Genomic DNA, 14,903 nt, shown 5'->3' on the forward strand with positions numbered 1-14,903 from the left:
GATGTTTGTTGCAAACACTTTTGCCTTATAACTAAATGATTCAACTCTGTTTCACAAGAGCTTTCTTTACGGACAGGCCAGGTCAACAGGCGGCGAATCTGGGTGTCAAACTTATATTTTTCATTCGAATTCGCTTATATGACTTTTATGAAGCATGTATAATATGCTATTTAATCTGTTGGCTTAACTGCCCGCGGACGGATATTCTCCCGGTTCCCCCATCTGCAACCGGCAAGATACTATATATTCTTTACCCAGTATGTTGAGCATACTTTAGATTGCAGGCCGGTGATTCCAACTGCAAGCATCATTCCACTAGCCTCATTCCACTAGCCCTATTGCCCCATACAATATAATATTAAACTACCATACAGTGTACTATGTAGATTTATCTCTTTGCATCTAAGACTATTGATGCGATTGAACATAGTCCTCTACCCTGCAAAACTCAACACATGCTGATCCGAAAACCCAGTAATACAGTAAGCCTAAACGTCAAGTCAGTGGGTAAGATCCACTAATCTACCACGTAAGGCTGCTTCAAAAACAGAACAAAAAAAAAAAAAAAGATATGATTATACAAGTAAGACTAGCCTACTCCGTACTGCGTCTCTCTACAACCCACTGACAGACGGCAATGAGCTGAGTACGAGCTAATGCTAGTCGAATGGACGGAAGAAAATAAGCGATCAGAAAGGTTAGCAATTAGCGCATCACTAATAAGCCAGTCTACCAAGGTTTCATTGGCCTATTTATCCGTCTAATCTCAACCTTGTCCATGCTTAGAAGAGGCTGGAATCGAAGTCGCTACCCATCCGCCTGACGTGAGATTTAAGTGGATGTTCAGCTTTACTTTGTCTTGGGTGGAGTAACTAATACCCCATGTCTACGCACTACACGCCACTGCAGCCCACAGAATGTCGTTGGCTCGCTGAGCCCCAGTAGGTACACATGTAGCGACTCAGCAGTATATGGTGTCCTCGGTGACAGCCTTGTACCCCTCCCTCATCTAGGCTACCATAATGCGCTGACGATAGATCCATATAATTCACAGCCGCCCCTCCCTACCACCCATAGTCTGATCCCCGTAACCTCTCCAACCGTACGATTACCCTTTGGCCAAATGGCACCCACCATCCTCTTCGTCCCGGGTTTCTGGGAGGGGCCCAAAGTGTTCACCCCCGTATGCGATCTCCTGCAGGGTGAAGGATTCAAGACGGAAGACTGCACACTACCCAGCACAGGCACCACCTCGCCCGGAAACCCGGCTATGGCCGACGATATAGCCGCCGTGCGCGACCACCTGGCGAGCATCGTGCACCGCGGAGAAGAGGTCATTCTCGTATTGCATTCGGCCGGTGGGTTTTTAGGTAGCGCTGCCATGGAAGGCCTGAGCAAGTCGGCTGTCGGACAAGGGGGAGTCGTTAAGATTGTCTTCTTGGCTGCGGCGGTTTTCCCGGAAGGTCATGAACACGAGGATTTGCCATTTGCTGTTGCTGAGGTTGGTCATCCCGCCTATTTATGTTCTCGCCCCTAATGCGATAGTGTCTGGTTGACATGTGAATTGACAGGGGGGTGCGATGTACTGCGTCAATCCCGAGGTGCTTCTTCTCAACGATGTTCCTGAGCCAGAGAAGACGAAGTGGTTGGCCATGCTTGATCCCCAGCCGGCTGATGGTTGGAATGGCAGGGTACCCTACGCTGGGTGGAAGGATGTGCCCAGCGTGTACCTTGTCTGTGAGGGTGATAATGCTCTTCCAGCGGGCCTCCAAGAGCAACTAGCTAACCTGGCGGGGAGCCAGATTGAGCGGTGCAGTGCTGGCCACATGCCTCAGCTCAGTCAGCCATCGCGGGTGGCAGAGATTATACGTGCTGCTGCGGCATCTCTTTGATGAGAGCGAGAAATAGAACGTGAGTGTGATGTTGCACACGATATGTCGAGCAAGGTTGAGGTGATGAGGCACTGTATATCTGAGGCGCAAAATGACGTGAAAATAGAAGTACATGGTATATAATGTGAACATTGACAAGCAAGTTGGATAGTATTGTACAGTTATTCAGAATCATCCGACTCAATCCCTCGGCCATTGATGGCGAGTAGCTGGACATCACTGCACATCTGTGAGTCAAAAGAAGCCTTGCGTTGGGGTAAGCACTTACAAGACGAGGGTTGAGTTGCCAGGAATAAACGGAGGAGCTCCCCTGGCGAATACATCAGCGCAAATTCCAAATGATTGCTCATTACATAAAACTTACTTTTCGCCATATCCATAGTGACTGTCGGACATAAGAAATGGTTAGTAGTTGACACGTTGTAAGGAGATAGCCATTGTGAATAAGACATACGGGCCGAATGTAAGATAGGCTCTTTCACCCAGACTCATCCCCAAAATACCAAAATCCCATCCTGAAACTGATCAGCCTAACATTTTGCAGGGCTTGTTGCACCGACGCACCTTTGATCACCTGGCCGACACCGACCTTGAAAGTAAAAGGAAATCCCCGTTTAATACTGCTGTCAAATCTATAGTGGGACTAATATTAGTATGAAGAACAGCTTAGGCTATGCAAATAATGGTAAAACAAACGGCAAGCCGTGTCTCACTGATTGATAGGAACATACCGACGCCCTCGGTTCCTTGACCGTGCCGGGTCAAAAAGATAGCCGTGGTAATGCACTGTCACCATGTCACCTGGCTTGGGATAATCCACGCCATTGCCCGGGCGCAGAATATCCTTGATGAAATCGATAAACCCCATATTTTTTTTTTGGTCAGGTAATCTGGTAAACTCCAGATGGATTGTGGGGAAACAATGGGGTCATGAACGGGGCACGTCTCCCTTCCAGCGAGTCACATGACCAGTGGAGATTGTGCCGGAACGGAAAAATTTGATTTGAGCCCTGCAGAAGAAGCTGGGTGGAAGGTATGTCTGCTTCACTGCGGTAGGATAGATGAACTCTGTGGAATGAAATTATACTAAGAAGAACAACACAACAGAGCATCTATTTCAGCTAAGTTTGATGCTGATTTTCTTTGATTTTGACTACAAAGTAGTAGTTGTAGCATATCAGTGCCTGAGGTATCCATCCATTCACAGACAGGTGTGAATCCCCGGTACGGAGTACACTGGAGACAGTGAGTGTATTCACAACTTCTCACTAGTTGCCCTGAAACGCGTCCCATCCTTCACCGAGCCAATCATTCACACTACTCTAGCATAATGAGGGGTTTTTGCTATTGGATAAAAATATAACGAGGTTGCACAGCAATTCAATCAAAAGACGGTGCATCCTCCGCTAAATCTCGAGGAGGGAGTTAACCGTTGTTATCCCATCTCCCTGACTGGAATTCGCCACAGAAGACAACAGCACTGTCTATTATCATGCATGAAATAGTATTGTCATTCATCGCATTGCGCCTAGAACCAAAGGGCAGGGCTCAACGGGCTTGTCACTGTCATGCCACTAGCGAAAGTCTCCCTTTTATATCCCGATTCCCTCTCCAGGGACCAAGATGTTTCCTATCTCCTGCAGCATCGGTAGCAAGACACTATACTATCACATCAAGACATTATCATAGCAAGTGTTCACTGCAGCAAAGCAGCTCTGAGCAGACAATATGCCTGCCTCACGCCCCAAGCGACAGGACAGACCCAAGCACTCTGAGCTTGATACGAAACGACATGCAATACGCGCCGGCATGGGACGTGGAGAAAGCAACGTCGAAGGGGCAAACGAATCAGAGAGGGAGATATGGGCCCAGGCAAATAGACACCTGCTGAATCAAGTGTCCGGTATCAGCGAAAAAAGTTTGATTGATGAAGGCCGAACTGGACGGTACTCATGTCCGCCACTTATGTCGGCAGATTCGGAGGCCTTTCTAAGCCCCGAAGAGACCACCGCCATGCCTCGTCCCGCCTTCTACAGACAAGTATGGAGTAGGCCTAGCCTTGTCATGCGGCCAATGTATCCATTGACGCCTGACGACAGCCCCGAGGACGAAATGAATCCTAAAGCACACAATGCTTCGAAACAGCTCCACCAGGCTTTGGAACAATTTACCACCGGCACCACCAGCTCAAGTTCCGACCTTGCGAGCTCCACCATATCCAACTCACAGGGGCACATCAAGAGGTGTGCACGGCACCAGAGACGTTCGACCCCGTACTCTCGGCCTAGCCGTGCCCCCCGACCGAGCCGTATTCATTCGTCGAATGCGTGGCTCGGTCGGATGCAGGCTTGCTTGAGCGAGGTTGACATGGAGGTTATCGATCAGCAAACGGACCTTGTTGGGCTCCGTACTTACGACCTGAGCCATGTCATTGTCAGCCACCGAGAGTACCCCTTCAGGGAGATCAACTTTATCATGCTCGTATGGAAAGATGTTACGGGCCCAGTAGACGTCGATTGGCCTGCTTTGCAGGTCCCCCTTAAGAATCGCTTGGCAGCATCGTACCACGGACAGAATGACCACGGAAGCCGAAGGGCCCTCTACGGTGGGATCGTAGTGGGCCAATTGGCTCAATTTTATGTCTTTGTGGGAGAGGGTCCGGCGCAGTTGAACCTGTCCATTTTCGAGGGCAACAAGATTACGTTGAACCTCGAACATGACCAGGGACTAATTGACGACCATCTATCCTGGGTGAACAATGAGTTCCCGACCGAAGTGTACGAGGAGATTGAACACGATACGAGTTTACAGGCAGCTGCCTGCTGCATCGAGGATTTCCTTGGGTCCATGAGCTCGTCTTCAACTGCGTTCGAACTACTGCCCGAGTTCGAAATCGCCCCGATAACCGACTTATCCAGCACGTCAGCACCATTGCCTCAGCCCGAGTTCGTGCCGGAGGAGCCGTCACCAACAATTCTCGATGCCGAGAACTCCTTCGAAGACTTCCTTAGGGAAGTCACCTGGCAGTTTGAGGGGTCCGAGCATAGTCAAGACGAGAAGGAGCAAGCCGGCAATGATGACGAAAGCGATGCAATCGAAGAAGGCATAACAGATGACGTAGCCGACATCATTGATGAGGACACACTCATAAAAAAAGCCCTGAAGTACGTGGGTGAAGGAGCACTCGACACAGTAGTCGGGTCCATATGTCTAACAGACGAACTGAACTTTGAAACCGACGACGAGCAGGGACGTTATATCAAGAAGGAGCTCTGCTGAAGTGGTTGGAGGTTCTCATGGCCACCACTTGAACCAGGGCATATGGCTTCGAAAAGTCCACGATTTATACTGCAAAATTTCGAGAAAATTTATTGAAGACAGGTTGAAATTATGACTGTTGCTTACCATTTAGTAAACCGGATGCCTTCGTAGTACGATTCAACTAAGAAGACCTTTGGAGTGAGAGTTAAGGTAAGAAGAGTACACTGTCAGCTGGGGCTTATGAAGAGTTGAAATAAGGTTTCTAGGTTGCGCACAAACCCATGCATTGACAGGCTGCTACGTAAGATTCATGGGTTATGCATGTTATAATGTGAATGACTGCTGGAGCTTCTGATTGATCATTGGTCCACAGAGCCAATTAAGTGAAAGAAAGGTACACAGGACGATTGTTGAAGCACGCGGTCGCTAGTCAGAGGCCACATGGCACCAAACCAGATCATTTTTGACCACAGTCCTCGTACATTAGCTCCTCTTGTGTGCCTGTCCATGTAGACCATGTGAAATTGGCTTCCCTACTCGATTCTAGAATTTCCCGGGTAGTGTTAAGAATTATTATGGTTAAGATTTCCCATGTATTCCATCCCTTCCCATTGAAGTGCTGGCTATACAGGTGCTTCGCCGCTCAAATAGGATATAGCAGTTTGTAACCCCATAAGAGCCACATTAGGCTGCGAGTTTCCCTTTGATGAACATGATCATCGCATCTGTATACAATTTGCTGGTCGGCACAGAATGACCACCCGGGTGAATGAGCACTTTATCTTCCTCAGCACCTGTGGTCGCATCAATCAGAGTGCGACTTCTTTTGTGGTACACAACATCATCAAATTGCCCATTCATATGAAGCATTGGCCCTGAAATTTTTGGGGAATAGAAGGCTTTGTATCGAAGGTTCAATCCAGCGAAACCACAGCAGCTGATCGAGAACTTGATAGGCTCGACTCCATCAAATGACTTAGGGAACGGAATACCTCCACTTTCGACTTCGGCTTTCTCGAAGACACTCTTTCTGCCTGGTTCAAACAGGCTTGTGATAAGTCCGGTTAGAAACCCCCCCTGGGAAAATCCAATGACTCCAGCAAAGGGACCCTGAGAGCGCATGATATCACCAAGCTTTTTCAGTGCATCGGGCAAGCCTGGAAATTCATCGTCATCGCTGACCTTGTAGAACCATCCATAACCTGGGTCGGTTCCCGGTATATAGCGTTCCCAGTCGGTTGGCTTAAGTCTCCAGGTGCCATCAGGGTACACAAGCTCTACACCATCCGGGTAATCCCGATGAAATCCAGGGGCAGGCGCTGCTGGAAAGGCTTCGATAAGGGCCTTCTCCAGTCCAAGTACTTCTTCGCGGAAAAACTTTCCAGACTCAGTATAACCTGTCGAGAGTAACTATGGTCAGTGGTAGTTATGACATCCATGGTTAGAGTCAGGATAGTACCATGGATCATAAGAATCTTGAGCTTGGTCGTTATTCTTGTCATCGTAGCGATTGATTTAAGGAGCTTTAGATTCAATTGAAAATGTATCAAATGGTGTTATTTCCTCTGAGGGTTAATGTCGAAGAGGTGATTAACACCGTGGCATTCGGCTTCTTATTTATGACTAGATGCGGGGTACTTGCATGATAGGTGCACACACGTCAACTGACTTCTTGGAAATTGCCCAATGGCACTGACTAGATTGATATGTGCCATAGCGACATAAAATGTGCTCCTGTAATTAGACCATACCAAAGCGTTTACAACGTGCAATAGATCAGTAGGTGCTCTATATCTATATATTCTTTTGTCTTGAAGACAGTGAATAACATCCAGTAACTTTCAATCATTACCAAGTACCTTTGAAGTTGATCAGAATCCCAATGAACGGAAACGGTCATTTTAGCAAAAATCAAATATAAGGCTCGGTATAAAACTGAGAATTCGTGTTAATAGTCGCATATATTGCAATCCGCTATGATCAGGGTAGAGAATTGGGCGCTTATCTTAGATGACGCAATACGTAGTCCACCTGGCAGATAACTAAGTGGCTTGCAGGGCTATGGACTAATTAGCGCTATATCGCTCCGAGATTGGGTTGCAGCAGCTCAGCGGCAGCATGCAAATTATGGATAAGAAGCGTGAGAACCGCTTTTATGTGACTTATAAAAGCAGAACTGTGTCTATACTTTTGTCGTGAGCAAACCCAAGTGATGTCAAACATTGTATGCAATCTTGGGAGCATAGGGAGATGGATGCTTTCTTTTCTCCAAATAATCGATCCTTTCGGAGATCCTTATCAATTGTCATTTATCGAAGAATTGGAATTATTGTATTCCATTCAATCACTTGATGCGTACTGATCACACTCTCCCGCAAAATTACGACCCACATCGACAGACCAAGTCGGACTTCAGCCCTATCTTGCTCTGGCCTCCTCGAGTGGATCATCCTATGTATTGACCCTTCAGAATTCTCTCGCATACACAAAAGATAAATTGTATTTTCCATCAGTGGGAAGTGGCTATTTTAGGATATACGGTGTATATTTCTCCAGTAGGGCTCGATGGATGGGGTGAGATCAGGACAATCCTGATATTTAACCACCCGCAGTCTCTTCTCTTGCGAATGAGAAAATGTAATTCATGATTCTGACAGAGTAGTTCAGTACTTGAAGATATGTCTTAATTGACTATGTCGATTCCGATTTCCCTGACTAACATGATGATGATGTCATATGAAATCAGTAACAGACCCACAAAGATGACTTCATCAATTCGCGGCATAGTTACTGCTTCTTCCATCACTGCTTGTGAAGATTAGGCCGTAAACAGCATAAAGTGGCTTAATACAGTACGACGAACTTTGAGACTGAGCAAACATTCAGATCCAGCCATGACCAGACAGAGATAAGAGTAGCAAACGCGATTCTCAACAATCACCGCCCAGCCACCAATATGTTAGGCAAAGTCGTCCTCGAAGAAGCCTACGAGCGGCCTAACATGCAAGAAAAGTCCAAGCATGAGGCCAGTCTTTACATTGCTCCCAATGACCGTCCCCGCTACATGCGTCAAATCAACGACATCAATCAAGAACGACTGAAGCTAGCCGACGCGCACGGCATAGGATACACCATTATCTCTCTCACCGTCCCCGGCATCCAGGGCATCGCCGACAAAGCCGAAGCCGAACGAGTGGCCACCGAGACCAACAACTGGGCAGCAGAGCAAATCAAAAACCATCGGGACCGTCTGGGCGCCTTCGCTTGCCTCTCAATGCATGATCCAGCTCAAGCCGCCAATGAGTTGCGCCGCTGCGTCCAGGAATTAGGCTTCCATGGCGCGCTGCTATGCAGTTTCCAGCATGCGGGTCCAGATGGTGAGACGTACCTTTTTTACGACCAGCCGGAATATGATAAGTTCTGGAAAGCCCTTGTGGAGCTGGACGTCCCCTTGTATATCCATCCTGCTGCTCCGACCGGGGTCATCCTCGAGAAACTCTATGCTCAACGACCTGCGCTTATCGGTCCCCCGCTATCGTTTGCCAACGATGTCAGTTTACATACGCTGGGAATCATCTCCAACGGAGTCTTTGATCGCTTTCCAAAACTCAAAATCATCATCGGTCATCTGGGAGAGCACATTCCGTTCGATTTCTGGCGGATTGACCATTGGTTCCAGGACGTCAAGAAGCCAATTGCGAATGAGGAGGGTCGGGTCATGGCACAGAAGAGCCTCTACCACTACTTTAAGCATAATATCTGGCTTACTACTAGTGGTCACTTTTCCACCCCGACTTTGAAGTACGTGGTCAATGAGATTGGTGTTGACCGGGTCCTTTTTAGCGTTGACTACCCGTATGAAACAACCGAGAGTGGCTGTAACTGGTGGGATCATGATAAGGACGCTATTGTTGAGGCTGTTGGAGGTGTTGACAATTATTATGCCATCGGTCGGGAGAATGCGAAGAAATTGCTAAGGTTGGACAAGTTTCACGATAGTGATGCTTGAACATCTTGAATGGATCGGAAGCTCGAGACACCCGCGACTATTCTAATCAACACATTTTCATCCCTTCAACTACCGAAGCTCAGGAGCGTAGCTCGTACATTGACCGAGTAAGTGAATATCAGAACGGTGTGACTCAGTAGTAGCATGTAGTGAAGAACGTAATTTCCCGCTTGCCTGCTGCTGCCGGAAACAACCCTCATCCATTTCCTCCATAGTGGAAGAAGCCGAGTATCGGGTCTCCATCCTATCCATACATCACATGAAACACATACAGACTGCAGGCGGGGTGCCTGTCTTCGTCGCGTTCACGAACATTTAAATTAACTGCGTTTGCAGATTCGTGTGGGTTATTTTTCGGGTTTGGTGATGCAGATCTCTGTGACCAGAAGCAAGTCTGTTTCGGACAACGCCGGCGGAGGATGACTAGGGGTCTTAAGTGTGGATAGCTCGGGAAACTCCGTTGTGTGATTATCCAGTACTGTCCGGGTGATTTTAGAAACCCGTCTCAATCAGTGACCCTGGCCGGTCAGTGAGTGGTGGGATTAATGCGGCGGGATGAATGTATGATAATGCCTCACGGCCCAAACCGGCTCAAGGCGGCTGTCGTTTTACATTGGCCCTGTTGGAATTTCGTCTGGAGGGAATTCGAAAGGCCAGTTTGCGGGCGATCCCCTTGTGGCCTGCATATTAGTTGTACAAGGATCTACCCGAAAGCGCCGATTCTCTTCTAAGGGAGCCGACAGGGCACTCTTCGGATGTGCTTCGCTTAACCACCTGACCGTCTGTCAGGGAGGATGCATACTCCAGTAATGCTGCGTACAACATGCGACTAAATGTGCCCGGTCGGAAAGGGTTATTCCATTGTCGAGTGAATCAGACATCCAGGGAGATGCAATTTTGGAAAAGACAATCGAGATTATGGTCTTTCCCATGGAAGAGAAGGCTTGTAATCGACTGGCTGTTGTACCCAGTAAGCTTGGGTGTTCCACCCCCATCATCCACTGGCTGAGTGACAGCGAAAACATCCCGGCCGATTGCCCTCTGTTGATTGATGATCTTGACCACGTTGAAGGTCTGATGGATAGGAAATGCCCCCTCTTCAGTTGGTTGCAGATTGATGAGCGTCTGCAACCAGTCTTGGATCTCCAATCCGACTGATAGACTCTGGCATCGGAGAATACCCGCCAAGAGTAAGCCCGAGAACCCGATAGTGTAGCTATTCTTGGTAACGGACGTCTGCATATCGCTCCATTGTGCAATCCGGACTAATGTCTGAACCCAATACTCCTCTTCATTACACTCCCCTCCGTGATGGGCGGTTTCGGAATCATAAAGGAGTCGCAGAACACCCGTGCACTGCATGGCTCGCGCAACTACGTAGTATGCATAGTTCAGCGCGGCATCGTGGGACTGGAAGCGGATTGTGGTGCTGTCTGTGTCGTTGAGCTCGTAAATTGGCTGCTCAGATGGCGGAAGTTGCAACACCCACGCATCCAGCTTTGCCGCTTCTTGGTGCAATAAAGTAGTGCAATATGCATAGCGTTCGTCGAAATCAGAACCACTAACGTCGTCTGTCCGAAAAATCCGGAATTGCTGCAGTACGGCACTGGAGTTTAATCGGTGTGATTCACACATGATGCTAAGGACTTTCACACGTCGCTCATGTAGTGTCTGAGGTACGTCTAGCAGGGAGGCGGGCAAAGGTATCGATGGGAGTTGCTGACAAACTTCTAATGAACTGAAATAGGCTCGAGCCCACCATACAACATAGCGAATTTGCATCCACGAAGCAAGCAGAGACTTGATGGCTGCGTCTTTGACGTCTTCATGCCATTCAAGAAGGTTCATCATTCCCCGGACATGAGTGTAGAAGCCCTGAAAATTCCCCATAGCTTGCTCTAGATGAGCGAATAGAACTAGCACAATTAGGATGATGGTTGAGTTCTGATGGTAGTCTTGTGATTGCATGAGGGCCAGCTTCTGGATTGCGGACGAGTAGTATAGATGACTCCGTGTTTGGTGAATGAGACTAGGCCTCATTGAACACATCGACCCGGCCGAGGCTATTCTACGCTCCGCATGAAGGCGGCCGATATTGCAAGCGGATAAGGCTAGGAGGGCGTCGTTGAGAATTGAATAGTCAGCGGCCAATGAAGTGGCAAACTGGAATATCGGGTGCAAGGCTGGTAAGCAAGAGCCTTCCCAGTAGGTGGTATAGAAGACATCGCGGTCCGTCATTTGCAAGGATTGGATAATGCTATGGCTTCCGATGGAGGGGACATATTCTGCAGCTCGAACAGCCAATGTCTGGTCTTTAGTCGGTATTGGGCATGTCTCTTCTGACGACACACTTGACGCTGTTGCCGTTGCTAGTTGCTTTGTTAATGGTTTCGGGTCGCCGACTGTTGCAATTTTGAATTTGAAAGCTGGTCTAGCATATTCACAGATCTTTCCAAGTCGTGCGCAGGTCCCGCATGTGGGCTTTCGCTCATCACACTTGGTTCTGCGGCTGCGGCAACTCTGACAGCCATTGCGGGAGCGGATGATGTTTGTCTTCTTGGGTCTGGGTGGCGCAGGCTTGTACATGTGATACGAGTAGGGCAAGAGAGGTTGTATTCTCTTCTATAAACTCAACCTCTGATGTCAGTAGTAGCAAAAATACCCATCCAGTCAGAGCGATGGGAGTCGAGAACAATGGTGGGGATGAGTCACTATTAAAGTGATGCACGTGATTGTACAACCAGTCAAATGTTCCCACGCTAAACCGGATCAAGAAATGCTTCATCGCCGATCTATTCGGGGCAGAGTAAATAGTATATATATCCTTTTATGCTATTCTATTCTATCGACGAAGACTTTAGTGCCTTCTTCTTATCAATCAACTCTCCCCGTTCCTGAACTAAAGCTGAAACAGCCTTCCCAGTCTCTCCTCCCATGGCTGCGAATCCCTTGACCACACCGTCCCGGTCGCCGGGCCTCATCTCCTGACTCATCTTGTACTTGCCCTCGATCTTGGTTATCTCGATCTTGATTCCTACCACATTCCTTTGCATCAGGTCAATGTATCGCTCAGGAGCGTCGGCAACCTTCCACGGCTGAGGTCGGTCCCCTCCAATGAATCCCATGATTCGTCGCTCGCATTGCTCTGACAGATCGTGCATTTGTTTCGACAGGAAGGCGCCCGCATCTGGGGTCCTGGAATTATAGAACAGGGAGAGCTTTCCGTAGACTTGAACGGCAGAGTAGTTCCACGTCGGGACAACCTTGCCGGTGTCGGGCTTTGTCTCGGTGTAGAATTTGGGGGTCACATAGTGATCATGGCGTCCGTTGAATACCACCAGGACATCGCGCTCGAGCGGAAGCATACTCGGTGGTGCTCCATTGGCAAGCTCGAACATGGCTTTGGCTTGAGGATTCTGCTTGGCTATATGAGCACGTAGTTGCGGATTGGACGACGGGTTCTCTTCGTCTTGGGGTGGTCTAGCACGAAGGGGACGTGGGTGCATTGGAGAAAGTCTTGGGCAGAGGAGTCAATGCCCGTAATGAGCATACCCAGAGGGTTTTGCTTGATGAATTGGAGCAGCACCTCCTCATCAGATTCGGCATGTGCACTGGCAAAGAACATGGTTTGATGGACTGGAGGAAGAGTATACTGTGTTGATTGTTGGAAGACTGAAGGCACAGTATTGGGGAGGAATAGATCAACTTTATACTAACGTGATGCCTGCGTATTTTGCTTTGCCACTGGCAATTCTGGAGCATTCAGGATCCTCGCCTTATCTGTCTCAAACATAATAATGCAAAGGATGTAATTCGACCAACGATTGTGACTCTAGTCCTATGCCTCTTTCCATGTCAACTCTCCGCTCGGCATCGTTCTCGCGCACCCGATCGGGTAATTTATGGGTCCAGATCCACTTTCGGCCAAAGTTTCGATCGCTCTCGGTAACCCGGTTGGGGTAACAGTTGCCTCTGCCCCTGTCAGTCATGGCTCGGTATTTCGTGGCGGCCTCTATATCTGGAGACCCAATCAGATCTGCGGAGATCTTACTATAACAGGTGTGCGGGTGCGATGTACTCTCTCTCTCTGGAGAGAAGAGACTCTGTTTTTCGGGTACGGCGTAGACGACAGCCGGTAAATCATAAAGAGTATAAGTATCCGCCAGCTTTCGCTAGAATAGACGAGGTCTAGCATCCTGAAAAGCTTATATCGTCCATTTAGTGTAGCAGGAACTACCAGCGCATCCAACACAATGGCCAACCAATCGTCACTACGCATCGCAGTCCTTATCAACACACCCCCTGGCAATGATTTCTGGAACGATGTCCGCGGGTCTTATCAAGATGCCTTTGATGTTATTGCACCAAATGCCGAGGTGGATATGTACGATCCCGTGTTTGAAGGAAATTTCCCCAATTCTCAAGAGTATGACTTGATCGTCTTGAGTGGAGGGAAAGCCGATGCCTCATCCTCGCAGCCCTGGGTCCTTGGTGTTTTGGACTTTCTCCGTAGGACTGCGCGGGAGTCACCAAAGACTAAGATCTTGGGTATCTGCTGGGGCCACCAAGCTATATCAAGAGCATTTGGCGGAGAAGTACGAGCAGTGCCTACGGGACCCATTGTATGTGTCGCAGCCCGCCCAGCTCATCATTACCCACAAACTGACATACCTTCTATGATAGGCCGGCCTTGAAGATGTGAAGTTGACCGAAGCTGGAATGAAGTTTTTCTCTACCCGATCAGGTGTTAAGACCTACGTGCGTTGTTTGATGGCTGCCCTTTGGTTGTTCGCCCTGCTGATGATTCTCCCCAGAGATTACCGGAGTTTCATGTACGAGAGGTGGCCCGACCTGGAGTAGGCTTTATTCACCTGGCGGAAAATCATGAAATGTTTGTTAATAAAGAAAATACTGTGTTGTCGTTCCAGGCGCATCCAGAAGTCCAGACTGAACTGGCCAAGAAGATGTTGTTGGAGGAGGATGATGTGTACAATGGCAATCATTCGGACCGGGAACTACAGGAACAATTGACGAAGCTGAAACGGCCAACAGATGGCTTTGAAGTGCTGAGACGGGTTATAGAGTGGGTTAGGGAGTAGATTGATCCTATTTGCAATATAAAGCATGGGTCATACAAGCATGATAGAGGGGTTCTCGATCTTCACAAACTGTCATCCTTTGCTCGTGTACATTCGCGATGTGACACTGGTCAATCAGATACTTTATATTCATAGTCATTTTGCCTGGAACGTTGAGGTCTTGCGATAGAGCCATGATGACTCATGCTAATTCCATTACTAGGGCCGATCCCCTGTATGCAGTGTAACGGGGAAAGCTCACATCCGGCGCCACCTGATCCTACGAAGACAATATCCATGAATGCTGCTAGGAAATAGAGTCAGTAACTTGAACTTACCGCTTTCATCAGCCGATATGTTACGTTCCTCTTGTTGTGGCGCCAGATGACTCAAATCACCTTCTCCGAAATGCCAAGAACTATACTCGATCTCCGCGGAGTCAATCTTCCAAAATCTCTGGACCTGGCAACTTCATTTAGTCAAGAACAACCATAGAAGCCGAAAGAGAATAAAAATCAAGTATGAATCTCTGGTAACATATGTACTGATAAATCATTTCATGAAGGGAGATGGACAGGTAGACGTAAGCTTAGAAATGCCAATACCGGCTGTAGCCTTGATTTGGCCTGGAAGAGTCTGACTGTGTACGACGCTATATTACCA

The 14,903-nt window shown here is 48.3% G+C and overlaps 8 protein-coding genes across 8 annotated transcripts; 4 read left to right on the forward strand and 4 right to left on the reverse strand.

The window, feature by feature from the left end:
- The first annotated feature begins 1,071 nt into the window (after nucleotides 1-1,071).
- On the forward strand, nucleotides 1,072-2,032 carry BO83DRAFT_378271 (alpha/beta hydrolase). Its single transcript, XM_025531208.1, has 2 exons — nucleotides 1,072-1,501; nucleotides 1,572-2,032. The coding sequence occupies exons 1-2, from the start codon at nucleotides 1,124-1,126 to the stop codon at nucleotides 1,890-1,892; spliced, it is 699 nt and encodes a 232-aa protein (XP_025388646.1). The 5' UTR covers nucleotides 1,072-1,123; the 3' UTR covers nucleotides 1,893-2,032.
- On the reverse strand, nucleotides 1,762-2,791 carry BO83DRAFT_417028 (FKBP-type peptidyl-prolyl cis-trans isomerase). The gene is made up of 6 exons (XM_025534730.1): nucleotides 2,624-2,791; nucleotides 2,457-2,524; nucleotides 2,347-2,407; nucleotides 2,257-2,277; nucleotides 2,161-2,202; nucleotides 1,762-2,111 (listed from the first exon to the last, which is right to left on the reverse strand). The coding sequence occupies exons 1-6, from the start codon at nucleotides 2,758-2,760 to the stop codon at nucleotides 2,054-2,056; spliced, it is 387 nt and encodes a 128-aa protein (XP_025388647.1). The 5' UTR covers nucleotides 2,761-2,791; the 3' UTR covers nucleotides 1,762-2,053.
- An 829-nt stretch (nucleotides 2,792-3,620) lies between these two features.
- On the forward strand, nucleotides 3,621-5,171 carry BO83DRAFT_360418 (uncharacterized protein; the record flags this gene model as incomplete). Its single annotated transcript, XM_025529401.1, has 2 exons — nucleotides 3,621-4,777; nucleotides 4,811-5,171. The coding sequence occupies 2 exons, from the start codon at nucleotides 3,621-3,623 to the stop codon at nucleotides 5,169-5,171; spliced, it is 1,518 nt and encodes a 505-aa protein (XP_025388648.1).
- A 493-nt stretch (nucleotides 5,172-5,664) lies between these two features.
- BO83DRAFT_417030 (alpha/beta hydrolase) lies at nucleotides 5,665-6,717 on the reverse strand. The gene is made up of 2 exons (XM_025534731.1): nucleotides 6,613-6,717; nucleotides 5,665-6,550 (listed from the first exon to the last, which is right to left on the reverse strand). Exons 1-2 carry the CDS (start codon nucleotides 6,653-6,655, stop codon nucleotides 5,838-5,840), a joined length of 756 nt encoding a protein of 251 aa, XP_025388649.1. The 5' UTR covers nucleotides 6,656-6,717; the 3' UTR covers nucleotides 5,665-5,837.
- Nucleotides 6,718-7,820: 1,103 nt separating this feature from the next.
- Nucleotides 7,821-9,196, forward strand: BO83DRAFT_27595 (amidohydrolase family protein). The gene has a single exon (XM_025527075.1). It carries the CDS (start codon nucleotides 8,110-8,112, stop codon nucleotides 9,160-9,162), a length of 1,053 nt encoding a protein of 350 aa, XP_025388650.1. The 5' UTR covers nucleotides 7,821-8,109; the 3' UTR covers nucleotides 9,163-9,196.
- A 502-nt stretch (nucleotides 9,197-9,698) lies between these two features.
- BO83DRAFT_27584 (Zn(II)2Cys6 transcription factor) lies at nucleotides 9,699-11,829 on the reverse strand. The gene has a single exon (XM_025527074.1). It carries the CDS (start codon nucleotides 11,746-11,748, stop codon nucleotides 10,036-10,038), a length of 1,713 nt encoding a protein of 570 aa, XP_025388651.1. The 5' UTR covers nucleotides 11,749-11,829; the 3' UTR covers nucleotides 9,699-10,035.
- A 170-nt stretch (nucleotides 11,830-11,999) lies between these two features.
- BO83DRAFT_408067 (FMN-binding negative transcriptional regulator) lies at nucleotides 12,000-12,787 on the reverse strand (the record flags this gene model as incomplete). The annotated part of the gene is made up of 2 exons (XM_025534013.1): nucleotides 12,000-12,623; nucleotides 12,650-12,787. The coding sequence occupies 2 exons, from the start codon at nucleotides 12,785-12,787 to the stop codon at nucleotides 12,000-12,002; spliced, it is 762 nt and encodes a 253-aa protein (XP_025388652.1).
- A 571-nt stretch (nucleotides 12,788-13,358) lies between these two features.
- BO83DRAFT_360430 (type 1 glutamine amidotransferase) lies at nucleotides 13,359-14,721 on the forward strand. The gene is made up of 3 exons (XM_025529402.1): nucleotides 13,359-13,784; nucleotides 13,846-13,920; nucleotides 13,977-14,721. The coding sequence occupies exons 1-3, from the start codon at nucleotides 13,416-13,418 to the stop codon at nucleotides 14,259-14,261; spliced, it is 729 nt and encodes a 242-aa protein (XP_025388653.1). The 5' UTR covers nucleotides 13,359-13,415; the 3' UTR covers nucleotides 14,262-14,721.
- Nucleotides 14,722-14,903: the final 182 nt, after the last annotated feature.

Source organism: Aspergillus eucalypticola (assembly GCF_003184535.1).
Source record: "Aspergillus eucalypticola CBS 122712 chromosome Unknown BO83scaffold_11, whole genome shotgun sequence".
In the NCBI taxonomy this organism is placed as follows: domain Eukaryota; kingdom Fungi; phylum Ascomycota; class Eurotiomycetes; order Eurotiales; family Aspergillaceae; genus Aspergillus; species Aspergillus eucalypticola.